The sequence below is a fragment of the Ruditapes philippinarum genome, unplaced genomic scaffold (genome assembly GCF_026571515.1).
Source record: "Ruditapes philippinarum isolate M1 unplaced genomic scaffold, ASM2657151v2 ctg384_1_1_1_1, whole genome shotgun sequence".
NCBI lineage: Eukaryota > Metazoa > Mollusca > Bivalvia > Venerida > Veneridae > Ruditapes > Ruditapes philippinarum.
This window is the reverse complement of record NW_026853376.1, coordinates 178,726-203,923: the sequence shown is the minus strand read 5'-3', so window position 1 is coordinate 203,923 and position 25,198 is coordinate 178,726. Positions and strand designations below refer to the sequence as shown.

Sequence of the window (25,198 nt, the reverse complement as noted above, 5' to 3'; positions counted from 1 at the left end):
TGCTATTTGTGTTCGTCAATAATTATCATAAGGTCTACATGTGCATATCGTTAGGTATTTGGCATGGACCCATCAATGATTCTGTAAATGTTGTCTAAAATTGACTATTACAACCATTTAATAGGTCAAACTGAACATGACCTTGATTTTAAATGACATTAACTTTGAAGATTAAATTATTAAATTTTGCTTGAATTGTTGAAGGTGTCAAAGATTTCCTGGTATGTTACAGGTGATGATTGCTCTCACTGAAGTTGGTGCTCCCACAGACTCTGATGAGTATAATGTAGTTAATGGATTGACTCAAGCTGTCGGGGAACTGTGTAAACTTAGTGAGCTACAGTCAAGTCTGAAGAACGAAGATAGTGCTACAACTTTAGAGAACAGAGGCCGCATTATTTTATTGTCTCATGCTAAAAGGTAATACATGTTGAATATTTCTTTATTTTAATGTAATATTGAAAGTGTAATAGCAGGTGCTCACAAGTAATACATAATCAATCATACATATGAAACAAACAAATCTTCTATATACATTGTATTAATAATTGAATGATACTTTAAAGTTTCTAAAGTTGCATACAATGTATCTGCTGCCTTAGCTTTACAATATTAATGTTTCAAATTTGAAAAAGAGTACATGTACAATGTCATGTATTTCCAAAATACCTGTTTGAAAGAAATATGTTTCTGTAATCATGTCAAGATTGAAAGGGGCATGCACAAAATCATTGCTGTCTGGTTGAAACAGTTGAAAATAGCAGCATAATATTTTGTTCCAAAACATTTATTCTGTTTAAGTGGTATTAATAATATAGCATTTTCAAAAATCTACCATAAGATGATTTGAATTTTTCTATGATATCACTTATTATGACATCTCCAAAATTCTAAAGTTACACCTAACAATGTTCTTTTTTTCTAAGTTTTTAGCTTGACAAACTGAATAACAGTTGGCATTTTCAGAGACATAGATAACAGAGATAGGCAACTTCTTAGCCAGTTCAAATATCACACGTGCTTGTTAAACTTAAAACTTGTAGCAAGTAAAACTTATTAACCAGATATCAAAATCAATAAAATAATACATTTTCTGAAAGCTTATGCATTTTTCTATGGCTGCAGGTAAAAATAATTTTACAGTTCCCATTTAAATAAATGAAACGTCAATTTTTAAAGAGAACTACTTATTAACCTTTTCCCTTATAGAAGCGAGAATCGCCGTCTTTTACCATTCCCTGATAGAAGCGAGAATCGACGGCTTTATCGATTACCGCATGTAAGCGAGAATCGCCGACATGCATGATCTCAATAGAAGCGACTTTCGCCGACTTCAATATTTACCTGTTGAAAAAAAAAGTAGAGGTATTGTTATAGTCGGGTCGGCGTTGCCGTTGCCGTTCGCAAACTTGTACCAGGATCATAACTTTTTTATTTCTTGGTGTATTGTCTTCATACTTGGCCACAACAACCCTTGGGACAAGACCTTTCAGTAGACCACACTAACCTTGACCTTCATCCATAAATGACCTTGACCTTCAAGGTTAAAAGTCCAATTTTTGCTTGTTCATGCTGTTATTGGCTGTAACTTTGTTATTTTTGAATGGATTGTCTTCAAACTTGAACATAATAATCTTCAAGGATATCCCTTAAAAATAACCCGCCAGACCTTGACCTTCACTCATAAATGACCTTGACTTTGAAGGTGAAATTATTGAAATTTTCATTTTTTTGGCTATTATTGGCTGTAACTTTGTTATTTTTGAATGGATTGTCTTCAAACTTGAACATAATTATCTTCAGGGATATCCCTTAAAAATAACTAGACAGACCTTGACCTTCACTCATTAATGACCTTGACTTTGAAGGTCAAATTATTGAAATTTTCATTTTTTTGACTATTATTGGCTGTAACTTTGTTATTTTTGAAGGGATCAACTTCATATTATAACAGAACATTCTTAAGGACCAGACCTTGTTGTTTATCAAACCCAAATTTGCTTGGGCTCTTTAATGACCTTGACCTTGAAGGTTAAATTACTGAATTTTCTCAGATTTGTGCATTAAATGACCATAATTATATATTTATTGGTGTGTGTATGTGTGTGTATATATATATTTGCAACAACAACAACAAGAATTGCGTCATTGTTTCTATTTATAGAATTGCGTCATTGTTTCTATTTTTAGAAATTGCGTCATTGTTTCTATTTTTAGAAATTGCGTCATTGTTTCTATTTTTAGAAATTGCGTCATTGTTTTATTTTTAGAAATTGCGTCATTGTTTCTATTTTTAGAAATTGCGTCATTGTTGCTATTTTTAGAAATTGCGTCATTGTTTCTATTTTTAGAAATTGCGTCATTGTTTCTATTTATAGAAATTGCGTCATTGTTGCTATTTTTAGAAATTGCGTCATTGTTTCTATTTATAGAAATTGCGTCATTGTTGCTATTTTTAGAAATTGCGTCATTGTTTCTATTTATAGAAATTGCGTCATTGTTGCTATTTTTAGAAATTGCGTCATTGTTTCTTTTTTTAGAAATTGCGTCATTGTTGCTATTTATAGAAATTGCGTCATTGTTTCTATTTATAGAAACTGCGTCATTGTTGCTATTTATAGAAATTGCGTCATTATACCCCCACAAACGAAGTTTAGGGGGGGTATATAGGAGTCAGCTTGTCGGTTGGTCGGTCGGTCGGTCCGTCGGTCGGTCCACATCATGGTTTCCAGACGATAACTAGAGTTTGGAGTGAGGTATTGTAATCAAACTTGGTATATAGCAACCTTATGTGGAAACCCCGGTTGGTATTGCATTTGGACCCCCTGGGGCCAAGGTCAAGGTCACCGTTACTAAAAATAGAAAAATGGTTTCCGGACAATAACTAAAGTTAGGAATGAGATATTGTAATCAAACTTGGTATATAGCAAGCTGATATGAAGACCCCGGTTGGTATTGCATCTGGACCCACTGGGGCCAAGGTCAAGGTCACCGTTACTAAAAATAGAAAAATGGTTTCCGGACAATAACTAAAGTTAGGAATGAGATATTGTAATCAAACTTGGTATATAGAAAGCTGATATGAAGACCCCGGTTGGTATTGCATCTTGACCCCTGGGGCCAAGGTCAAGGTCACCGTTACTAAAAATAGAAAAATGGTTTCCGGACAATAACTAAAGTTAGGAATGAAATATTGTAATCAAACTTGGTGTACATCAAGCTCATATGAAGACCCCGGTTGGTATTGCATCTGGACCCCCTGGGCCAAGGTCAAGGTCACGGTTACTAAAAAATAGAAAAATGGTTTCCGGACAATAACTAAAGTTAGGAATGAGATATTGTAATCAAAACTTGGTATATAGAAAGCTGATATGAAGACCCGGTTGGTATTGCATCTGGACCCCCTGGGCCAAGGTCAAAGTCACCGTTACTTAAAATTGAAAAAGGGTATCCGGACAATAACTAAAGTTAGGAATGAGATATTGTAATCAAATTTGGTGTACATCAAGCTCATATGAAGACCCGGTTGGTATTGCATCTGGACCCCCTGGGGCCAAGGTCAAGGTCACCGTTACTAAAATAGAAAAAAAAATGGTTTCCGGACAATAACTAAAGTTAGGAATGAGATATTGTAATCAAACTTGTATATAGCAAGCTTATATGAAAGACCCCGGTTGGTATTGCATCTGGACCCCCTGGGGCCAAGGTCAAGGTCACAGTTACTGAAAATAAAAAATGGTTTTCGGACAATAACTAAAATTAGGAATGAGATATTGTAATCAAACTTGGTATATAGCAAGCTTATATGAAGACCCCGGTTGGTATTGCATCTGGACCCCCCTTGGGCCAAGGTCAAGGTCACCGTTACTAAAAATAGAAAAATGGTTTCCGGACAATAACTAAAGTTAGGAATGAGATATTGTAATCAAACTTGTGTTTAGCAAGCTTACATGAAGACCGCGCTTGTATTGCATTTGGACTCCCTGGGTTCAAGGTCACAGTTACTAAAATAGAAAAAGGGTTTCCAGACAATTACTAGGGTTAGGAATGAGATATTGTTTTCAAAACTTGGTGTATAGCAAGCTTATATCAAAATCAAGATAGTTGGGATTGCAATAAATTGAAATTTTATTTACTGTAGGTTTATTTCAAATTTTTCTTCAGACAACTTATTTTTCAAAAGTCAAAGTTGCTGGTGGGGGTATTAATCACCTTCAGTGATAGGTCTAGTTGTTTCTATTTTTAGAAATTGCAAAATTGTGTCATTGTTTCTATTTTTAGAAATTGCGTCATTGTTTCTATTTTTAGAAATTGCGTCATTATTTCTATTTTTAGAAATTGCGTCATTGTTGCTATTTTTAGAAATTGCGTCATTGTTTCTATTTTTAGAAATTGCGTCATTGTTTCTATTTATAGAAATTGTGTCATTGTTGCTATTTTTAGAAATTGCGTCATTTTTTCTATTTATAGAAATTGCGTCATTGTTTCTATTTTTAGAAATAGCGTCATGTTGCTATTTTTAGAAATTGCGTAATGTCTCTATTCATATATATATACAAAATATATAAACAAAACTAATGTGACAAGACAGACCAACTAAATTTATAAAAAGGAAACGTTAAGATATGTTCAAACCTTTCTATGTTTGCGTTTAGAAAAAGTAAAAAGTCGAGCGTTGCCCCCGTCCGGCTGTGGGTCTTGTTAAAGAAAATGACCGACAAAGAAATATTTCAAAGTTTAAATTCTTTCATGTGCGCTATTGTTTTCATAACAGACACAGCATGGGGCCGTGTATTATACGATATGATAAAATCATATCCCATATATCATTTTTGATGTCGGCAACATGAAAATGCCGAAAAAGGCCGTGGAACTCCAGGATGTCTTTCCTTTATCATCATTTGATCTAAATTAGATCTATAAATGATAAAATTTAATTAAATTCATAATTCATGAAGAAAATATATGACCATGACAGCAGAAATTCTGAAATATTTCATTCAACAGTTATATACATGTATTACAGAAATGACAGTTACTATTATGAAATAAATTATAAAAAAAACTAATAAAATAAATAAAAAAAAACCTGAGATTTCTTTTTACTGGTATAAAAAAAGGAACTTGTTGTTATTTATTTCACTAAAAATTAATGCTGCATAAACCAAAACAAACAAAAACTCATCATTTTTGGAAAAAAAATCTTAAAAACCTGTACACCTACAAAAAAAAAGTCAAAATGGGTATCCTATAAGCCTTTTTTGCCTAGTTATGAGACATAATAAAAAAGTTAATAATAAATTACCCATATTTCCCTAAAACCTGTAAAAGAGAGAGAAAAATTATACATCATTTTATTGTTTATAACTACTGTAATTATACTGTTATAAAGCCCACAAATATAAAATTTATACCACTGGAAAGATAATTCAAATCTCTACAAATCTTACATTGACATACATATTGTCAAACTTGTAATTAAACCACTTTACATTAGTTAAAACACATAAGTAGCCTAATTTTTCTGAAAAATGGAGAAAAAAACACCATCAAGTATATAGTTTATTACTTTATAACTCATGTAGACATATTTGTATAAACCCAACAAATATGATATATAACAAAGAATTAGTAACGATTCGCCACACTAACGATTCGCCACATAACGATTCGCCACAGAGTAATAACGATTCGCCACAGTTAAATAACGATTCGCCACAGTATGATTATAAAAATGATTTTTTTAGTAATCAACAGACTATTACCTTTTGTTTTAATAATTTGAACAATGACAAAAATTAAAAATGTTCTTAATACAAGTAATATGAATTAAGGCCCCCATCGAGGAATTTCAAGTTTATCAAAAGTAACATTATTACAGGAGTACATTACAAGAAAGTAATTATATGTTGAAAAAAAAAAAATAGAATATATATTTATAAAAATACATATTTCATAAATTATATATATAAGTCAAATATTTTTAAAAAAGGTATTTGCAAAACATGTGTTTTGAAAAATTGATTTACGATAATTGATTAAAGAACGCATATCTAAAACATTTGTCACACCTTTAATCTAAGCAAGCCAATCACCTAAAGGATTGTTGTAGAAATAGTTTAATTGACGCCGAAATAATCCTTTATTTAGCAGGCAACGTGAGCAGATTTCAAAACAATGCGGTAATTAAGCTTATGTTTGTTAACAAATTAATTGAGCGATATATGCCGATTTAGAGGTTTAAAAACACCATCTTGCACAACTTAAAAATCATACACAAAATAGTAATACAAACGAAAAAAATAACGAAAACAAAATCATGCCTGCTCCTCCTTGTTTTCATTCTGTTTAAGACGTATCTATAGTAACTCACTGCTGTAACATGTGACAAGTGTCAAAGATGAGCATCAATAAAATGTGGAAACACAGGTATGATTAATTCAAGATGAAATATTACATACTATATTAAAAAAATTATTGCGAAAATGAACAATGTCAAAATGTTTAATGTTTTTTTTTTCTGTTTTTTTTTTTAAATTTACTAAGCTTCATACATATTAAATAGATAAAATAATATAACTAATAAAAAAATGTGCTTTGTTAATATAACTAATAAAAAATGTGCTAGAACGTAACAGATTCACTACAAGACGCCAATCAACCAGAAGCCTCTCGAACCTCAGATCAGGCACTTTACCAGATGTGCAGTCGCGCACGTTCGTGTCTCCGACCAAAAGACCAAAAGACCCAACAACTCTTGATTTTGAGGTATAAATCATACATATTTTAATCTTAATGTAAAACATTAAAAAAAGTATAAAAAAACAAAAATATAAAGAGTTTATATAAATTAAAGCAATCACAATTAAAAATATATTTTATACATTTATATACATGTATATATAAACGTGAATAACGAATATTATATTGTTATAATTTAAATTATAATATTTTATATTTTTCAGATTGACGAGGAATACCTTGGTCGAACAATAGAAGAACCTTTCTACCGGGAAACAGTTACGGTGAAGGACGAAAACATATTATCCTGTCTACAGACGTACAGCTCAGCCTTCTCTCCAGAGCGAAGTCATGGTACATCGACGGTACATTCAAAGTGGTGAAGACTCCCTTCACTTCAACTTTTGTTGTTCACATGCTTTCATCAAGTCCGGGGAAAACATGAAGCAGGTCCCTTTATGTTTTGTACTAATTGTCTGGGAAAAATCGGCGTGACTATAAAAAGTAATGAAATATTAATAATTAATGTTTACTTGAGTTGTAAATAAAATGATGACATTCAGCAAACTGTATTTCTTAAAAAAAAATAACATCTCTATCTTTATTTTTGTTGATTTTTTTCCTACATTTGATACAAACTATAAACTACAGTTATACTGGTTATTTTTTTTCAGGTCTTCCGAGCGATCAGCAATCTAACACCTGGGCGATTGCGTTGAAACATTCGTTGTTGATTTTGAAGCAGGAATGTGGCAGGGGCTAAGAGACGTGTTTGAGGATCCCCACATTAAAGGCTGTGCGTTTCATTTCGGACAGGCCCTCTTCCGTAAAGTACAAGAACCTTGGTCTACAGGTATCTATATTACGCTACTTGCTATAATAATTTATAGAATGAATCACGTTTATAAGAAAATTATGTTTGTAAAATAAATAAATTTTACTAGTTATTAATTGTTCCATGTCTTTAAAAGTCAGTCTCTCATATATCTTATATATACATGAATCATAATAATTTATCTGCATTTTTTTTTTATTTACAGACAGCTTTACAGTGAACAGAATGATGTTTATCAACTTTTGAGGAAGACGTTTTCCCTCCCACTTCTGCCAGCAGACGACATTAGACCAGCTTTCCAGTATCTGAAGCGAAGAGTTCAACCCCAGAAACAGACGCCTACATCAACTACATCGAGAATACTGGATCAACAACGTCATTTGGCCTGTGGAATCGTGGTGTCAGTTTGGACGATCTGTGAGAACCAATAACGACTGTGAAGGCTGGCATAACAAACTCAACAGACGAGCCAGGAAAGGGAACCTTCCATTCTACGTTTTGATATCCCCTTCTATATAAGGAAGCAGCAGATGTGAAAATTCAGACCAAGTTGGTGAAAGAGAAGAAACTTAAACGATATCAAACCAAGCAGACGAAGAAGATTCAAGGACGACTGTGGGCCCTTTGGGAACAGTACAGATTAAGAACAATTACCACCAGCGCTTTGCTTGATGCTTGTGCAGCCCTGTATGGTCCCGCATAAACAACGGTTTATAAGAGTTCCCCAGAACTGGACACTAACTAGTTTTCTGTTAACAAAGTGTTATGTTAATATGTAATAATAAAAAAGCTATTTCTTGTATCGTATATTTTTCTGGCTATAGAATTGCTTTTTGTTATTTTTGGTGATAAAATTTGTTTTATGTGCTTCTATCAATAGCTGTTTATAGTATTCTTTTCCAGGTTTTAGGTTTTAAAAAATGTAAATTTTTGTAATAAAACATGTGAGTTATATAAATAACTTATCTACAATGTATAATGTAATTTTGGTAATAAAAAAATATATATATGATTATGTGTCTTTATTCAATAAAAGCTGTTTTCGTATAATTTATCCATATAATTAAATAACGAATGTATTTCATGTATTTTTATTCTATAAAAGTTGTTATTATATTTTTCCAGTTATAAAAATTTGTTATGTAGTTTTAGTTAATAAATATATCTATTTTATCATGTATTTTTATTCTATAGAAGGTGTTAGTATATTTTTTCCAGTTTATATAAATAACGAAGTTATGATTGTGTTTATGTAATTTTGTTAATAAAATATTTGGTTTTCGTGTCTTATTAATTCAATAAAAGCTGTATTTAGTGTAATTAATTTATGTAATTAACAAATGAAATATAAAATAGCAAAAAGTTTTCCATCAACAGTTTGAAAACAGGTGTGAAAAATTTTGTACTTGAACACGTGGCGAATCGTTATTTAACTGTGGCGAATCGTTATTACTCTGTGTCGAATCGTTATGTGGCGAATCGTTAGTGTGGCGAATCGTTATATTACCATAACAAATACCATTGGAAAGGTATTTCAATTCTCTTCAAACTTTTTATTGATACAAAAATTGTCAAAACACAACTTAATACTTTATTTTCCAGTTAAAGTATATAGGTATCTAATTTGACCAATTTTACCTATATTTTATCATACCCTATATGGAGATAGTGTGTGACTCCTTATCAGTAGGATATTGATTATTGATTATCTATCTGACTACTGTATTATGGGGTGTAAAGCAGTAAATTAAGGGGGCTGTATCAGGGAAAAGGTTAATTTTTGTTAAGACGAAAAAAACTTGCTCAGTGGGTATGTTCTGCTATGTTTTTCTTAGTGAAATGCAAGGAAAGTTACCTATATTTTAACATACAGCAATAGATAAAAGGTTTAACTTTAAATGGTGTATAACATAAAAGTGTTCTGCTTTCGTTTATCGGGGCAGAATCTTTCACAATGGGGAATATCTAGATATAAAAATATAAGAAAGTTTAATCCACTTTTCCAGCTTTTATTTAATTTTTTAACACATACAGTTTAATCAGGCAGAATGATCTAACATAATAACATAATATTTAAATTCTGACATATCAATGAAAGTAAGTTTTACATTCATTTACTTGAATTGCTTATAAGACAAAAATAGATAATATTCAAATATTAAGTAACAACCTGTTACCTGAAGTTTTTAACAAAGTTTTTAACATAATATTCACAATAAGAACAGCTAAGTGTTCTTAACTAAATTTTAGTTGTTTAACATCAAACATTTACAAAATGTACATAGAATAAAATACAACTTACCTAGATATAAAATATAAGAAAAGTTAATCCACTTTCCAGCTTTTATTTAATTTTTTAAACATACAGTTTAATCAGGCAGAATGATACTGCCAGCTGGAAAAGGGATCTTTTAAGGGGTTTCTCTCACTGTCCATTGGTTTAACTTAGTTGACCAATAATTAAACATTATTTCTAGAGAGGCGGAACTACAAGATCTGGCTTAAGTCTGAAAATACTTGAGAAATAACTTACATATTTTCTAATCACTATTAGTAAATTTAATTGTCTATGTTTTTAAAAGAATAAAGTTTATCACAGATGTTAATATAACAAGCATTTTGCAATTCTTTGTCTAGTGTAAAAGGTTTTTAGCACATTGGCTTCTCTGTAACAACATGTCACCTATTTGAGACATTCTAATTGACCACCTAAATTTACTTGAGATTTAACAAAGAAAAAGGGTATAATTTAGTTTTATCATTTATAGATTTATGCCTAATTTTGAAATCAGAAAATACAAAATAAAATTTAAAATGAAATTCAATACAAATATTACAAATATTTCACTCACTTATTTAATATACACAATATAAAATATAACAAGAAAATAGCTAATTTTTCATAGCATGACAAAAGGATGAAATGTACATCCATTAAGTTTTATTTGCTACAAAATGCCTAATTTTTCACTTTTTTGATAGGCATGGGTGATATTTCAATGGAGTATATAGGAGCTGCTTATCTCTGTTATCTATATCTCTCGCATTTTCTACTCACCTTAGTATGTATGTCAGCAGAGGTGACAGCATAATACTTTGGTTAATGTATTGTGGGCAAAAATGTGTATAAATTCATATCTTATCAACCACTAATACTGGTTTGGGAGATAAACTCAGCGGAAAATCAGTGTTTTGGGGGTATATTTCATTTATTTGTTTAGGTATTCTGATGAATCTTGCACCATAATAAACTTCAGCTCTTCGACTTTCCGGTATCACCATAAAAGTTATATTTAGAAACATAACAGGTAATTTTGAGAGGCCCTGGAAGAGGAACGTAAAAAGGATATTTTTAACGCGCGCGAGTAGATAATTCCGGCTCTTTGTTTTTCTTCTTAAATGAGTAAGTTAAAATGTAAAATAACATGTTTAGACATTTTATTATTCCTTTGCTGTTCATTTCACAGGTGCTCGTCCAGTCTTGGTGCCCATGTAAAAAAAATGAAGTTTTAAAAAAAAAAAATTGAAAAAAAAAAATTTTTGAAGGTGACCTTTTCGTAGTAATGGTATATAGGAAAAAAAAATTTTTTTCAAATTTTTTTTTTCTTAAACTCAACCCAAAATAGTTATTTTGATGTTTTTTTTTTTTCAAAAATTTTTTTTTTTCAATTTTTTTTTTTTAAAACTTCATTTTTTTTATATGGGCACCAAGACTGGACGAGCACCTGTGGTTCATTTATGTCAAATGAAAAATATTTGTTACCAAAATTGTTGAGCATTACGTTAGTATAATGAATATCTATGATAACACGATATTTATATGCAACGTACTATGTAACATATAAACCATTTTTACGTAAAACACATGCATTATCATTTATTAATGTATAACAAAATATGTAGTTAAAGAATTAGTGATACTTAGCTTAACAGAGTGAAGAAGAAATTAATTAAGTGGTATTCAACCTACCCATTAACATATAAAAGGAGCATTTAACATCAGTCTTTCAATCCATTCCACTTAAAGATTACAATTTTGTAATCAGCCTTTTATTTTTCTGAGTAAGCAAGACAAAAGTGAGTCTGAATTTCATCTACAAAATGAATACGTAAACGTCGTCTGCTTTACCGGTAGTCGGTCAATATATACAAGTACCCCTGTGCGGGCCTCAAAATGAGCATCTGCTGCACATGCCACAACAATGTGATTCCCGTACTTTTTATAGGCATGTTTTGTAAATAAACAGGTAAAAGTCTGTGTTATTTTTAGCTCGACTATACGAAGTATATGGAGAGCTGTCCTACTCGCCCCGGCGTCGGCGTCGGCGTCCGCGTCCGCGTCCAGATTTTAGATTAAAGTTTTGGTGCAGTAAAATATTTTTCACTATAACTTTGTCATTTCTTAAGGTATCAACTTCAAACTTCAAATATATGTTCCTTATCATCAACCACATCTTATGTGACAAGGTTCATAACTCTAGCACCAATATTTTCAGATTTATCTCCCCTTGAACTTAGAATTTTCCTTTAAAAATACTATTTTTTACTGATACTTCTTTATTTCTTAAGGGATCAACCTCATACTTCAAATATATGTACCTTATCATCATTCCCATCTTATGTGACAAGGTTCATAACTCCAGCACCAATATTTTCAGATTTATCTCCCCTTGAACTTAGAATTTTCCTCAAAAAATATTATTTCTTACGGTTTCTTCTTTATTTCTTAAGGGATCAACTTCATACTTCAAATATATTTACGTTATCATCATCCCCATCTTATATGACAAGGTTCATAACTCTAGCACCAATATTTACAGATTTATCTCCCTTTGAACTTAGAATTTTCCATACAAAATATTATTTTTACTGTAACTTATTTATTTCTAAAGGGATCAACTTCATACTTCAAATATATTTACGTTATCATCATCCACATCTTATGTGACAAGGTTCATAACTCTAGCACCAATATTGCAAGAATTATCTCCCCATAAACTTAGATTTATTTACTAGAAAAATGTTATTTTTTATTTTAACTTTTTTATTTTAAAAGGTATCTACCTCAAACTTCAAATACTTATTCCTTATCATCAATTACATTTTATGTGACAATGTTCATAACTCTTGAAGCAATATTTACAGATTTATCTCTCTTTGAACTTAGGATTTTCTTTAAGAAATATAACAACTTCTTTATTTTTTAAGGTATCTACTTCAAACTTCAAATATATATTTCTTATCATTACACAAATGTTGTGTGGCAAGGTCCATAACTCTAGCAGGACTATTTCTAGAATTATTCCCCTTGATCTTGGAATTTATGTTAACAAATGTTATTTTTTTACTATAACTTAATACATAATTATACATAATTGATTTTTCTTTCATAGTTTTGTCCTCCTTACTGCGTCCAGTATTTTATTAGTCGAGCTTTGCTGTCTCCTGTGACAGCTCTTGTTTAAATATCTTACCAAACTTGACAAAATTTCCAGATATTGTCGAATTCCAGCGATAGTATGAGATGATGAGCTTGATTAGATTAAAAATTCCGATAACTCGATTAAATTATAAAAAGCCGAGTTTATCAACCAGCCGAAATTATCTCCCCAACCAGTATATATGAAAATTCACCAGTTATGTATTTGGGGTCTTTGTCCAAGAACCATAATTCTAGCATGAATTTCGACTGAATTATGATTGGCTCATTATGAATTACAACTTCTTTAACAACATGTTTATCATCATTCACCAAAAATACTTGCTGGAAATATCACACATGTTTTTGAGATAATCATTTGAGCAAAATGACGTTTATTGTCCTCATATAGTCCTTATTATAAGACCTATAACGTAACCTATTTCATGTTTATCCTTCATTGACGACGCCGGTGAATGGCGTCGTCTCTTATGGAATGCTTTTTATTTTGGCCTATGGATGGAGCTGTTATTATAAGCAGTTAATGTCATGTTGTGTTAATTAGTTTTATTTTGATTCGTAAAAATCAAGTAAACAAATATGTTGTTATATTTGTATTTAATAACTTTATGTAAAAAGCATGTGCATTGTGATATTATTTTCACGAAATTGCAGGCTCAGTTTAACAGCTTGTCCCTTTGCATAAAGGCAATACTAAAACCTGGATTTCGTATATAGTTGTGGTCTACTTTTTTCAAAATTTTCCTACAAGAAGAACGTTCACCTGCAAATGAGTATTAAGATTGGTAATGGAACTGTTGTAAAAGATTATCCTATTGATTTTATCCATATTACGTTTATCTATTGCACAGAATGATTGTTTTTACAAATTGTACAAGTATCCAGATGTTGAAAGCTATCCGATTTTCTGCAATTACTGCTGGCAGTCATGGCCATCTAACTTTTTATGAATACTTTACCATTACTTTGCATGGCTTAATAAAACTGAGCATGCAACATTTCATAATTTTGCTGTTTAGGGTGTTCTTTTGGGTTTCAGGTTTTCTCTATTTTAAGGGGAAGTAACTCATGTTTACTAAATTATTTGTTCTTTTCTGTCTATCTTAGATATTACTTACTATTTTTAGCTCGACTATTTGAAGCATATAAGAGCTATTGTAGTCGCCCCAGCGTCAGCGTCCGCGTCGGCGTCTGCGTTGGTTAAAGTTTTTTGTAAATTCAAATATCTCAATTATTGCTTGAGATATTCTATTGAAACTTACCATACTTATTTATAGTAACAATGTACATCAGATTGACAAGTTGGATAACTCTGCCTACAATATTGACAGAATTATGCCCCTTTTTAGTCCCCTACCGGTTTAACCGGAGGGGACTTTAGGTTTACCCTCCGTCCATCTATCTGTCTGTCCGTCCGTCTGTCTGTCCGTCCGTCCGTCTGTCTGTCTGTCAGTCCGTCCGTCCACAAAACTGGATCCCGTGATAACGCAAAAAGTACTGAAAATATTTTTATGAAACTTGAAATATGGGTAGATGGCAATCTGCAGATTATGCACATCTTTTTCTTTTCTTCCTATGTTGAAAATTCTGGTTGCTATGGCAACAAATAGCCTGAATTTCAAGATATCTGATTTAAATTTTTCAGCTTTTTCACTATAAATTCTTTATTTCTTAAGGTGTTTACTTCAAACTTTAAATATAAGTTTTTGGTCATCAACCACATCATATGTGACAAGGTTTACAACTCTAGCACAAAAATTATCAGTATTACCTCCCTTGAACTTAGAATTTTTATGAAAAAAAATGTTGTCTTTTTTAAATAACTTCTTTATTTCCTAATGTATCTACTTGAAACTTCATATATATGTTTCTTATTATCACTCAACATTTTTGAGAAGGTTAAATACTCTAGCAAGACTATTTCCAGAATTATGTCCCCCTTAAACTTAGATTTTTTTCGAGAAATTGGTATTTTTTACTCCAACTTCTTCATTCCTTATAGGATTTACTTTAAAATCCTACATTGTAATAATATGACAAGGTTGTATAAACATAATTTCCTTACTAGGCAGGGAAACTTAACACAATACTGTGAAATAGACAAACTTAGAACTCAAAAGATTTAAGTTCATTCATGTCATTCATTCACTTGTAAAATTGAAATCAGAATGTTGCTGGGATTCTAACCGGTAGGGGACTTATGGATTGCTTGCAATACTATCAGGGGGTCGAACGTATAGCGATGCGATACTCCTTTAAGCGAGGTGATTTCATGCGATACGCCCTAATGGCGGATTTACCCGTGTAAACACACGTCAGAGTGAGTGTTTTTTTATTAAGTATTTCATAAATCTTCGATTACAATTGCATATTTTGTATAGAGGATGTGAAGATAGGACCGACACACACTTCATCAAAATTACAGAGGCCTAAATTCATAATTAAAAGAGTTATTGAAGGTAAACTGACGGCAACTAATTTTGGGTCGGTGAATAAAATCGCTTAATGCAAGCTTATTTTAATATAGTTAATTTCTTTTTCTTTTTTATTCTATAAGAGTAATCATAATTGAGTTGCATAGCAAGTACCTTTGTGCTTCGATATACATAGACGCATACTGGTCAAAATATTTAAGTGTGCGCTGGATTTTGGCGCGATAAAGTAACTGTACGCTGTTAAAGGTTCGATATTTTTCATTATCACATCTGTTGTACATGTTTTCCTATGATTATACTAAGATATCTACCATATATGTGCCCGTTTCCGGAATTCTGAAATCTTCTTCTTTCCTTAAAGACTTACTTGAAATAAAAGTTTTGTATAACCATCTTTATAAGTGTTTGAATTTAATTTGAATAATTAATAATAATTATCCTGTGATAATTAGGAGTTGGAAAAAAGTACCCTTTACTCTAAGATCTTAGATAAAAAGTAGGAATTTGACCAAAATATGTAAGAATGAATTTAAGAAACCAATTAAGAAATCTTGTATAAATTAACTCACTTTCAAAGCAAGATATTTCAGAAAAATAGCAGTTATTATGTGATATAAGGGCTGTTTTACTTCATGAGGTTCTAAGATCTTTCATACATGCTGCTGTTAAACTGATCTTTTTTTCATATTATAAATAGAATTGAACATTTCAGACAACCTATAAAATACAGTGAAAGTACATGTCGCTGCTGTTCTAGAGCTAGAGACTGAGAACCAGGTGGTAAAAATCTTTAGGTGGTAAAATTATTTTCTAAAATGTTGCTTAGAACAGGCTATTTTTGTAGTGCACATAATTGTGGCCTGTCTGTCAGGAAAAAAACACAAAACTTTAATTTCAAACTTCAGTCAGCCATTGGACATCAAACAGCTCAGTGTTTTTCTTAGGAACAGCTGATGCTTACATGTGCAAATACACAGTTGTAGATGTTGCAGAGCAATTAAAACATTACAACTTGATAAACAAACAAAACTACTGCCAGATAGGTGAAGTACCACAAGTACAAATGCTGACACATGTGCAAATAAACAAAAAGCTATTGAGTATATAATATTAGATTGAGTCACTCTGGTTATGGAGTAGTATATAAATAACACATGGGTTTGTGGGTTACAGTTAAAATACCATCCCAAGGAAAATACTGTTAGCCAAGGTGTTAGCCGAGGGAAACAGTATTTTTAGGAGGGTTGATATTTTTACTGTTATAAAAAACACTTGCCCATATTTTATACTGTTAAAAAGTACTGTTGGCCTGTAACAGTACAAATCTCTTAGTCACATGGTACACTTGCTTTAACAGTAAGAGTAACTCCTAGTGGAAATGAATATTTACAAAAAGTGAGGGGTAATGCTATACATTAAATGTTGCAGAGAAAGCCTAGTTTTAAAGTAAAACTACTGGCAGATATGTTAAATCACTAAAAGTATGAATGCTTTCATAAGCAAATACACAAAGCTGTTTGGTATACACTGGTTATAGAGTAGTATAGTTATATATTCAAAGCGACAGAGCTAATGACAAACATCAGAATAACTGAAATACAATGATGTGCTCTGTATATAATACATCACACCCAATCCATAGAGGAAATCAAGCCGGTATTTTTTTTATATAAATTTCAAGTTCCATTGCAAAGAAAAAAAAACCAGAAAAAACGTACAATATATTACATGTACTTCTCAAGGTATTGAATGAACATAAGAATTGATGGGAGCGTTTTTCGACCAGTGCATGTAATACAATAGTAGAGCCATTTCTCATATGTTGCTTTTTTAATTAAAGTTATTTTTTCTGGCAACATAAATATGTAATTAATAATAGAAAAACATATTATTAAATGATAAAGTCTTTACTGAATAAATAGAAGAAACAAAACGAATATTATCGTACTGTTGATTATTTGATAGAATTTTAAATTTCTGTGCAATAACTTATCTCATTTTAATGATTAACCTTTGTGAGAAAAGAATATTTAAATTAACTATATCATAGTATAATACTTTAATTGACACTGTTGTTTCAATTGAAACTGTGATTTACATATGATTATGATGATTTATCATACAAACTCAACACTTGATATTTCATCAATATTGAATAAGAATGTACTGTAATGAGGAAGTTGCTATAGAAAAACATACCAACATGTGTGCGTACAGTTGGTTTATCGGACCAAATATTAGGCGTACAGTAAGAAATCTGGAAATATTTTATATATCTTTGGATAGATATGGAAAACTACTCTTGTATATCGTTTTGTTTTCAAAAATAAACATGTTGGGATTTAAACTAATCGAATATCTCGTTTTAAAACGACTAATACATTATTCTTTTACATGTGCATATCAGTTTGACGGTTGAATTTGCAGCAACAAATACCTCAATAACTTCCTCAATTCTATAAAATTTAGTATCTTATCTTGACAATCATGCACAATTATAAGTTCTGATCAGCATGCAAAATGCTATTCTTCAAAACATTTAAATAGACAACAAATATTTGGAAAAAAACATGCTCATACCCACTTTCGTTTTCGCTCCCGTCCGCCATTAGGGCGTATCGCATGAATTCACCTCGCTTAAAGGAGTATCGCACCGCTATACGTTTGACCCCCTGACTATGATAATTGCTTGTTAACTTAGAAATTTTAGTTAAATATTTTTGTAAAGTCAAATATCTCAATTATTGCTTGAGATATTAAATTGAAACTTACCATACTTATTTATAGTAACAATGTACATCAGATTGACAAGTTTGATAACTCTGCCTACAATATTTACAGAATTATGCCCCTTTTTAACTTAGAAATTTTGGTTAAAGTTTTTTGTAAATTCCAATATCTCAATTATTGCTTAAGATATTCAATTGAAACTTACAATACTTATTTATAGTAACAATGTACATCAGATTGACAAGTTGGATAACTCTGCCTACAATATTTACAGAATTATGCCCCTTTTTAACTTAGAAATTTTGGTTAAAGTTTTTTGTAAATTCTAATATCTCAATTATTGTTTGAGATATTCAATTGAAACTTACAATACTTTTTTATAGTAACAATGTATATCAGATTGACAAGTTGAATAACTCTGCCTATAATATTTACAGAATTATGCCCCTTTGTAACTTTGGTTAAAGTTTTTTTGTAAAGTCAAATATCTCAATTATTGCTTGAGATATTCAATTGAAATTTTCAATACTTTTTTTTATAGTAACAATGTACATCAGTTTGCAAAATTGCATAACTCTGCCTGCAATATTTGCAGAATTATTTGCCCCTTTGAAACTAATAAATTTTGGTTAAAGGTTAAAGGTCTTCAAAGATATTTACTTGAAACTTTACACATGTACATTGTGTGTACTTAGGGTCATAATTGGAGAGTCATAATTGTATGTCGCTGACCAAGTTCCATAACTCTACTCGCATTTAGGCCGATTCATCTCCCCTTTTCCACTTAGTCTCTTGGTAAATGTTTACATGCAAGTTTTACATATCTCAATAACTATTAAAGATATTTATTTAAAACTTCACATATGCATTTAGAATCATAATTGTAGGTCACTGACCAAGATCCATAATTCTATCTTGCATTTAGGCTGATTTTTCTCCCCTTTTTCAACTTAGAAATTCATGGTAAAGTTTTGCTTGTAAGCTGTTATCTCCATAACTACTGAAGAGTTTGTGCCTTTTTTGGGACATTTTTATGCATTCATAATAATAAAGCAGTGATTTACTTGATAAAACATCTTAATAACAAGTCTTTGTACCTTTCCGGTCAATTTTTTGTATTCATAGATAACTAGCATTATTATAGTCAATAAAACACCCTTGTGACAACTTTTTGAATAGTCGAGCCAATACTGTCCTCTGACAGTTCTTGTTGTTGTATAAAATTTACCAGTTGTAAGGTCATCAAAGGCATAGAGGCCCTGAGGAGTGAATATTAATAGATTTTTTTTACTGGCTTTATATACCGTATAGACTTGTTCAGTTAGTACATACCTACAGGTATTCTGATACAGGAATCTTCTAATCACTATGTGAAACTAATTATTATTTTCTATGTGTTTGTATATAAATTGTTAATAAAATAACCTTTGGTAAAAATGAAAGTTGGAAAATTAAAACTATGCATATAGGTGCTCATGTCCATATATTGAAACAGAGAAAGGATAACATCCTGAAGTTATCAATTTTAAACACTTGATGTAAAGTCTGATGGAACAGTATAAGAGATATGCATTTAATGTTTAGACACTCACACAACTCAATCTTTATTATATGATATAGACTATTTGAGATTTTTTTTTACTTTTATACTATACATTATAGTTTTCTTTCTACAAGATTATGAATTTCCATCCAAGTACCAATGCTAATATGATGTTATATTTATTTTTAATGGAAACTGGGAATTATTAATGTTATGTGCATATATGTATATCTTAGTATATGAATATAATGTGACTTACAATATTTTTGTATATAAAGACTTACAGTTATGATGGATGAGACTTGCATTTAAAATGATTATACAGGTTTTGATTGGTCTACAGGTTATAGGTGTTTATACCCAGTGTTATCTGGCTAATAATAGTATCTATAATAGAGTTTATACATTATAGTTTTCTTCCTACTAGATTTTGAATTCCATCCATTAGTACCAATGTTAATGTTAATGTTAGGATTTCATATTTATTTAATAGAAACTGGGAATTGTTAATGTTATGTGCATACATGTATATCTTAGTATATGGATATGATGAGACTTTTAATATTTCTGTATTTAAAGAGTTACAGTTATGACATTATTATTAAAGTGATGGAGGACTTTCATTTAAAGTTATAAATGATAATACATGTATTGATTAGTATACAGGTTAAAGGTTTATACCAGTGTTAGCTGGCTAATAATAATATCTATAATACAGTTAAAGGAATCTTAGCCTGGATGTTGTGGTGTCTTCTGAACTTGTGAGATTTGGCAGGTTACATAATGACCTATCCAGAATTGAGGTTAATTAGTGTCCATTACTAGTGATGGCAGGGTCCATTGTGCAATTCCACCGGACAGTTGCATGGCAATATAGATATATATTCCACTCTCTCTGTGCAAGTAGGTCAGTACTGGTCCTTTAAGGGAAGAAAATGTCCTTAAATTTGGATCAAGCAATATAATTTATAAAGTCTCAAAAATCATATTCTGAATTGTTATTCTTTTTTTTTCCTAACATGTGCATAGTTTGAAAAGGACAGCTTCTGTCTTATCTATTTGTAATGGAGGGACACCGGTCTCAACCTCCAGGTCCAGCAATTTTTTCCCCTGAATTGTGAATGGGTCCAGTACCATAAAAATTGTGAAAAAAAAGCGTTGTTTCTTAACAAATTGTGAATTTTTTACTTAAGATTGTGAGTATCTTATTAAGCAGTAAGAACATATAATTTTTGACTGACTTAAACGTACTTAATGTCTAAAGCTTTACTGTTACGAGACATTTTGAATGATGTTTACAGAAATTGTCAGACGCTTGTTTCGGTATTAGTTCGTCCCTAGAAGTTTTGTATTTAAACAATACGAAAATTTAAAGGGGGAATGCAACGGAAATCATGGTCGGCTGAACGCGTTTTAAGATAAACAAAGCACAACAGGCAAAATTTTAACATCATTATGCGAAGAGAGGAAATAATACATTATTAAAGGCTTAATTAATCAAAATTGTGAAATTTCATCAGAATTGTGAACGGGTCCGTCGGACCTAGTCGAAAATTGTGAAGGTCCATTTGTAATTGTGAATGGGTCCCTTATCGGGTACCACATGTATAGGGAAAAAAATCGCTGAGGTCTCCAGAGTCAACCCAACTACAGACTTTTCATAGAGTAGATTGTTACTTGCACTTGAATGAATTTGTGCACTAAATTTTATAGTGGGTGATTTGTGCCACATGAAAACCGACAAAGTACAAAAAGTAACCGGGTGCCAGATGAAAACATGAAAATACGATCTACCACAAAGTGGTTCGTTTATTGTATTTTCATGTTTTCCCCCAGTGCCCCCTGATGCAAAATACAAATCAGCCTCCATAAAATTTCTTATCAAAGAAAAAAGGTTAGTTTTTTAGTTACAAAAAATAGATATTGTACATGTATTAATACAGTTATGTTCACTTTCAAATTGACCTGTTATAAATAATGGTAAAACCAATACATGTATCAGCCGTTTTTTAGTAAAAATAATTAAACAATATATAAATTGTTATTTTGATTAAGACTATGATTATGTAAGTTTTTTATGCCCCGGGCATATAGTAATTGAACCGACCGTCCGTCTGTCCGTCCGTCCATCCGTCTGTCCGTAGGAGGTTAACCTAGAACGGCAAGATGGATTTTTCTTAAGTTCTACCTGTACCAATGGCTTCTTAGTTTACACACTTACTAATCAATATAAAGTACATGATCTGGTGAAGTAACATAACTATGGCTTCCATATTTACCAAGTCATTGCCCTTTTCAGCACTTAGGTTAACCTAAAACGGCAAGTTGGAAATATCTTAAGTTCTATCTTTACTAATGGCTTCATAATTTCCACACTTACTTATCAATACAAAGTACATGATATTGCCAAGTTATATAACTGTGTCATCCATATTTCCCAGTTATTTCCCTTTTTTCACTTTGAAAATAGGGCCTTGTCTGGTTAACCTATTCCGGCAAGTTTGATTTATCGTAAATTTCTCTTAATTGCTTAATTTATTTAATGATATCTTTCATATTTGGTAGGTGGATACTTTTAATGGTCCTCTAATTTTTTGTGGAGTAAGTGGTCTCTAGGGTCAAGGTCAAGGTCACTGGTTTAGAAAATAAATTTAAACATTTTTGCTCATACAGCCTTTATTTTTTGCTTGATGTCTTTCATGTTTAATACAAACATGCCAAGGGAGGTCCTCCTTCTTTGGGTATAGTAAGGGGTCATTTGGGTCAAGGTCAATGTCACCAATGTCAAGGTCACCAATGTTAAAAATAGATTTTTACATTTTTACAGGTGTATTAACCATATTCTATAGACAGATGTCATTTATAATTGATAGGAATATTAAATTTGATGGAGTTTGTGGTCAGTTGGGTCAAGGTCACCAGTGCTAAAAATAGATTTTTACACTTTTGCTCATACAGCCTTTATTTATTGACAGATATATTTCATATTTGGTAGGAAGATAACTTGCATGGTATTCATCCTTTTGATTGGGGTAGGGATCAGTGGGTCAAGGTCACTTGTGCTAAAAATAGATTTTTACACTTTTGCCCATACAGGCTTTATTTTTAGCTCACCTTGCTAATAGTGCAGGTGAGCTTTAAGGATGGCCAATCAAATGTGTCCGGCGTCCGTCCACATTTTATTGAAACGACATCTTCTATAATACCACTTGGCCAATATTAATGAAACTTGGCAGGAATACTCTTTGTATGAAGCTCTATCAAGATTGTTCAAAGAATGCCATTCCATGCTAAACTCTGGTTGCTATGGCAACTAAAAGAAAAAACTTAAAAGTTCTTATACTTCAAAATGGAAAGGGCTAGAGCTTAGATATTTCTCACAAGGCATTAGCTTGCTGGTTTCTACAAAGTATATTCAAATTATGGTCTAGAGTTGAAAATTGGTCTCTGTTTTGGGGGTTAAAGGGTTTTTTTTATTGCAAGATTACATAGACTGTCTTTGTAGGGATAAAGTGAGAAAGTGTATCGTGTATTTTTTGTCTCAACAGACATTGTTATGAGGATTTTTCTGTTAAAGCATTAGAAAGATGAAAATGTTGTTGAATGTGAATGTTAATTCAAAATCAATCAGAATAGCCCAAATTTCAGAGCTACAGTGAAGTTGATTCCCCCATTCAATAATGGATTCGTAACACCATCAGAAAGGAGACTGTGTCATTTCCGAAATACGATGTAATATATTTTGGTTCTTGACATTGACTTGCACATTTTATTGTGTAAGATATTGCACAAAGAAACGAAAGTGAACAAAAAATGTTGTATTTTTTACACAAAAAATAGCTGATTAAGATAAAAGTTTAATTTAAAGTACGAATATTACTTCAATTCTTCCTTCCGGTTTGCGGGAAAAATCATATATTTCAACATTGTGTACACCGGTCTTACTGAATCTGCTGAACGATTTATGTCATTATATATTTTATTCTGATCATAAACATACAATTCAAATCATTAAATAATGCATATCAATCAGTCCTGAGTCAACATTTTTGCCTCAGAAAACATCTGTATCAATCTGACCTATAAACAAAACTAAACCGGAAGTAGGACAAAATGGCGGCCTTGAATAGGAAATTGAGAAATTTTGTAACATAAACTCGTATTTCAAAACAAAGAAGTGAAGATGAATACAATTATTGGTGTGCTTCGTTGAAACAGGTATTTTGTTAACTATTTGTGAAGTATTAAGGGATGACATTCAATATTTATGTAAATATCACCTCCCGTGTTATGATTTCTAAAATTATACATGTACACATGTGTTATTCACCTCAATAAATGTAAGTAAAAATGGAACAATAATTATGGTAATTATCCATGGTGCTAGAAATACTTAATTATCTTTATCATATTTAAAAATTACCTAACCTTACAATAGTTATCAATTTAAACTTGAAAATCTACTCTAGCCTTTCGATACCATCTCTCGAACGGTACCATCTCTCGACCAAAGTGATAAATTTTATATTTGACAAATCAAATTTATGTTGTGCAGCAAGAGATAGTTTAATAAAGTGACAAGCACTTACAGTTGCTTTGTTTTGGCAAAGTTCCATATTTACAGCTTCATAGTAGAGGAAAGTTCAATTTTAAGATAATGGCAGCCTACTTTCATTTTTGAAATTGTGTATTTTTGTAAAGTAACCACTTTACTAATGTAGATATGTGTCAGAACTAAGGCCCCCACGGTTACACGTTTAAACGGGTTCGTTTCGATTTTCATTCGTAAACGTTTACGATACTTTTTACCGTTTAAACGAAATGACCCTATTGTCTTACTAAATATCTTAATCATTGCCTGTTATCATGGATTTTAGCAATTCAAAATTGGTTTATTCTAAAGTTAAAAACGGAAAATGGGTGTTTACAACCATCCACACATCATTACTGTGCAATAATCGCTCGTTACATGATAGATTTTTGGTAAAATTGATTTTCCTTAGAGCGAAATGGGGATACAGTGCCGACGCAAACGTGATGAGCCCTGAACATTATTTGTACATGTATTAAAATAGAAAGTAATTAAGTCATCATTTGGCGATTTGAATAGTACATAGAAGTACCACCGTTTAAACGGTATCGTTTCGGTTCTTAGCAATCGTGTAAACGTTTACAAAATATTGTAAACGTGGGAGCCTTAGTCAGAACATTAGTCAGAACAATAAGAATACTTTTTGAACCCTTCTTTCAAGAAAATATTAGCGTAATTTTACTGTATTTTTAATTTGTTTTATGAACTGTCAACGTTGACCTAGTTTCTTGATTTATTGTTTTGTTCAATCAAATATTTAATCGAACAAGATAAATCAAGTTGAACACCACTAAATATATTTCTTCTACTGTTCTCAATATGCAATTGATACCATTATCAATGTTGAAAAGGAATAATAAAATTTTGGTGGATATAAGTAAAG

The 25,198-nt window shown here is 31.3% G+C and overlaps 1 protein-coding gene across 1 annotated transcript in view; it reads left to right on the top strand.

The window, feature by feature from the left end:
• Positions 1–25,198, top strand: part of LOC132736679 (integrator complex subunit 13-like) — a gene marked incomplete at its 3' end in the record, with an annotated part of 221,676 nt that overhangs the window by 17,758 nt on the left and 178,720 nt on the right. The window contains exon 4 of the mRNA XM_060723869.1: positions 233–420. Within this exon, the coding sequence (XP_060579852.1) occupies positions 233–420 (188 nt within the window). The remainder of the gene's footprint in view (positions 1–232; positions 421–25,198) is intronic.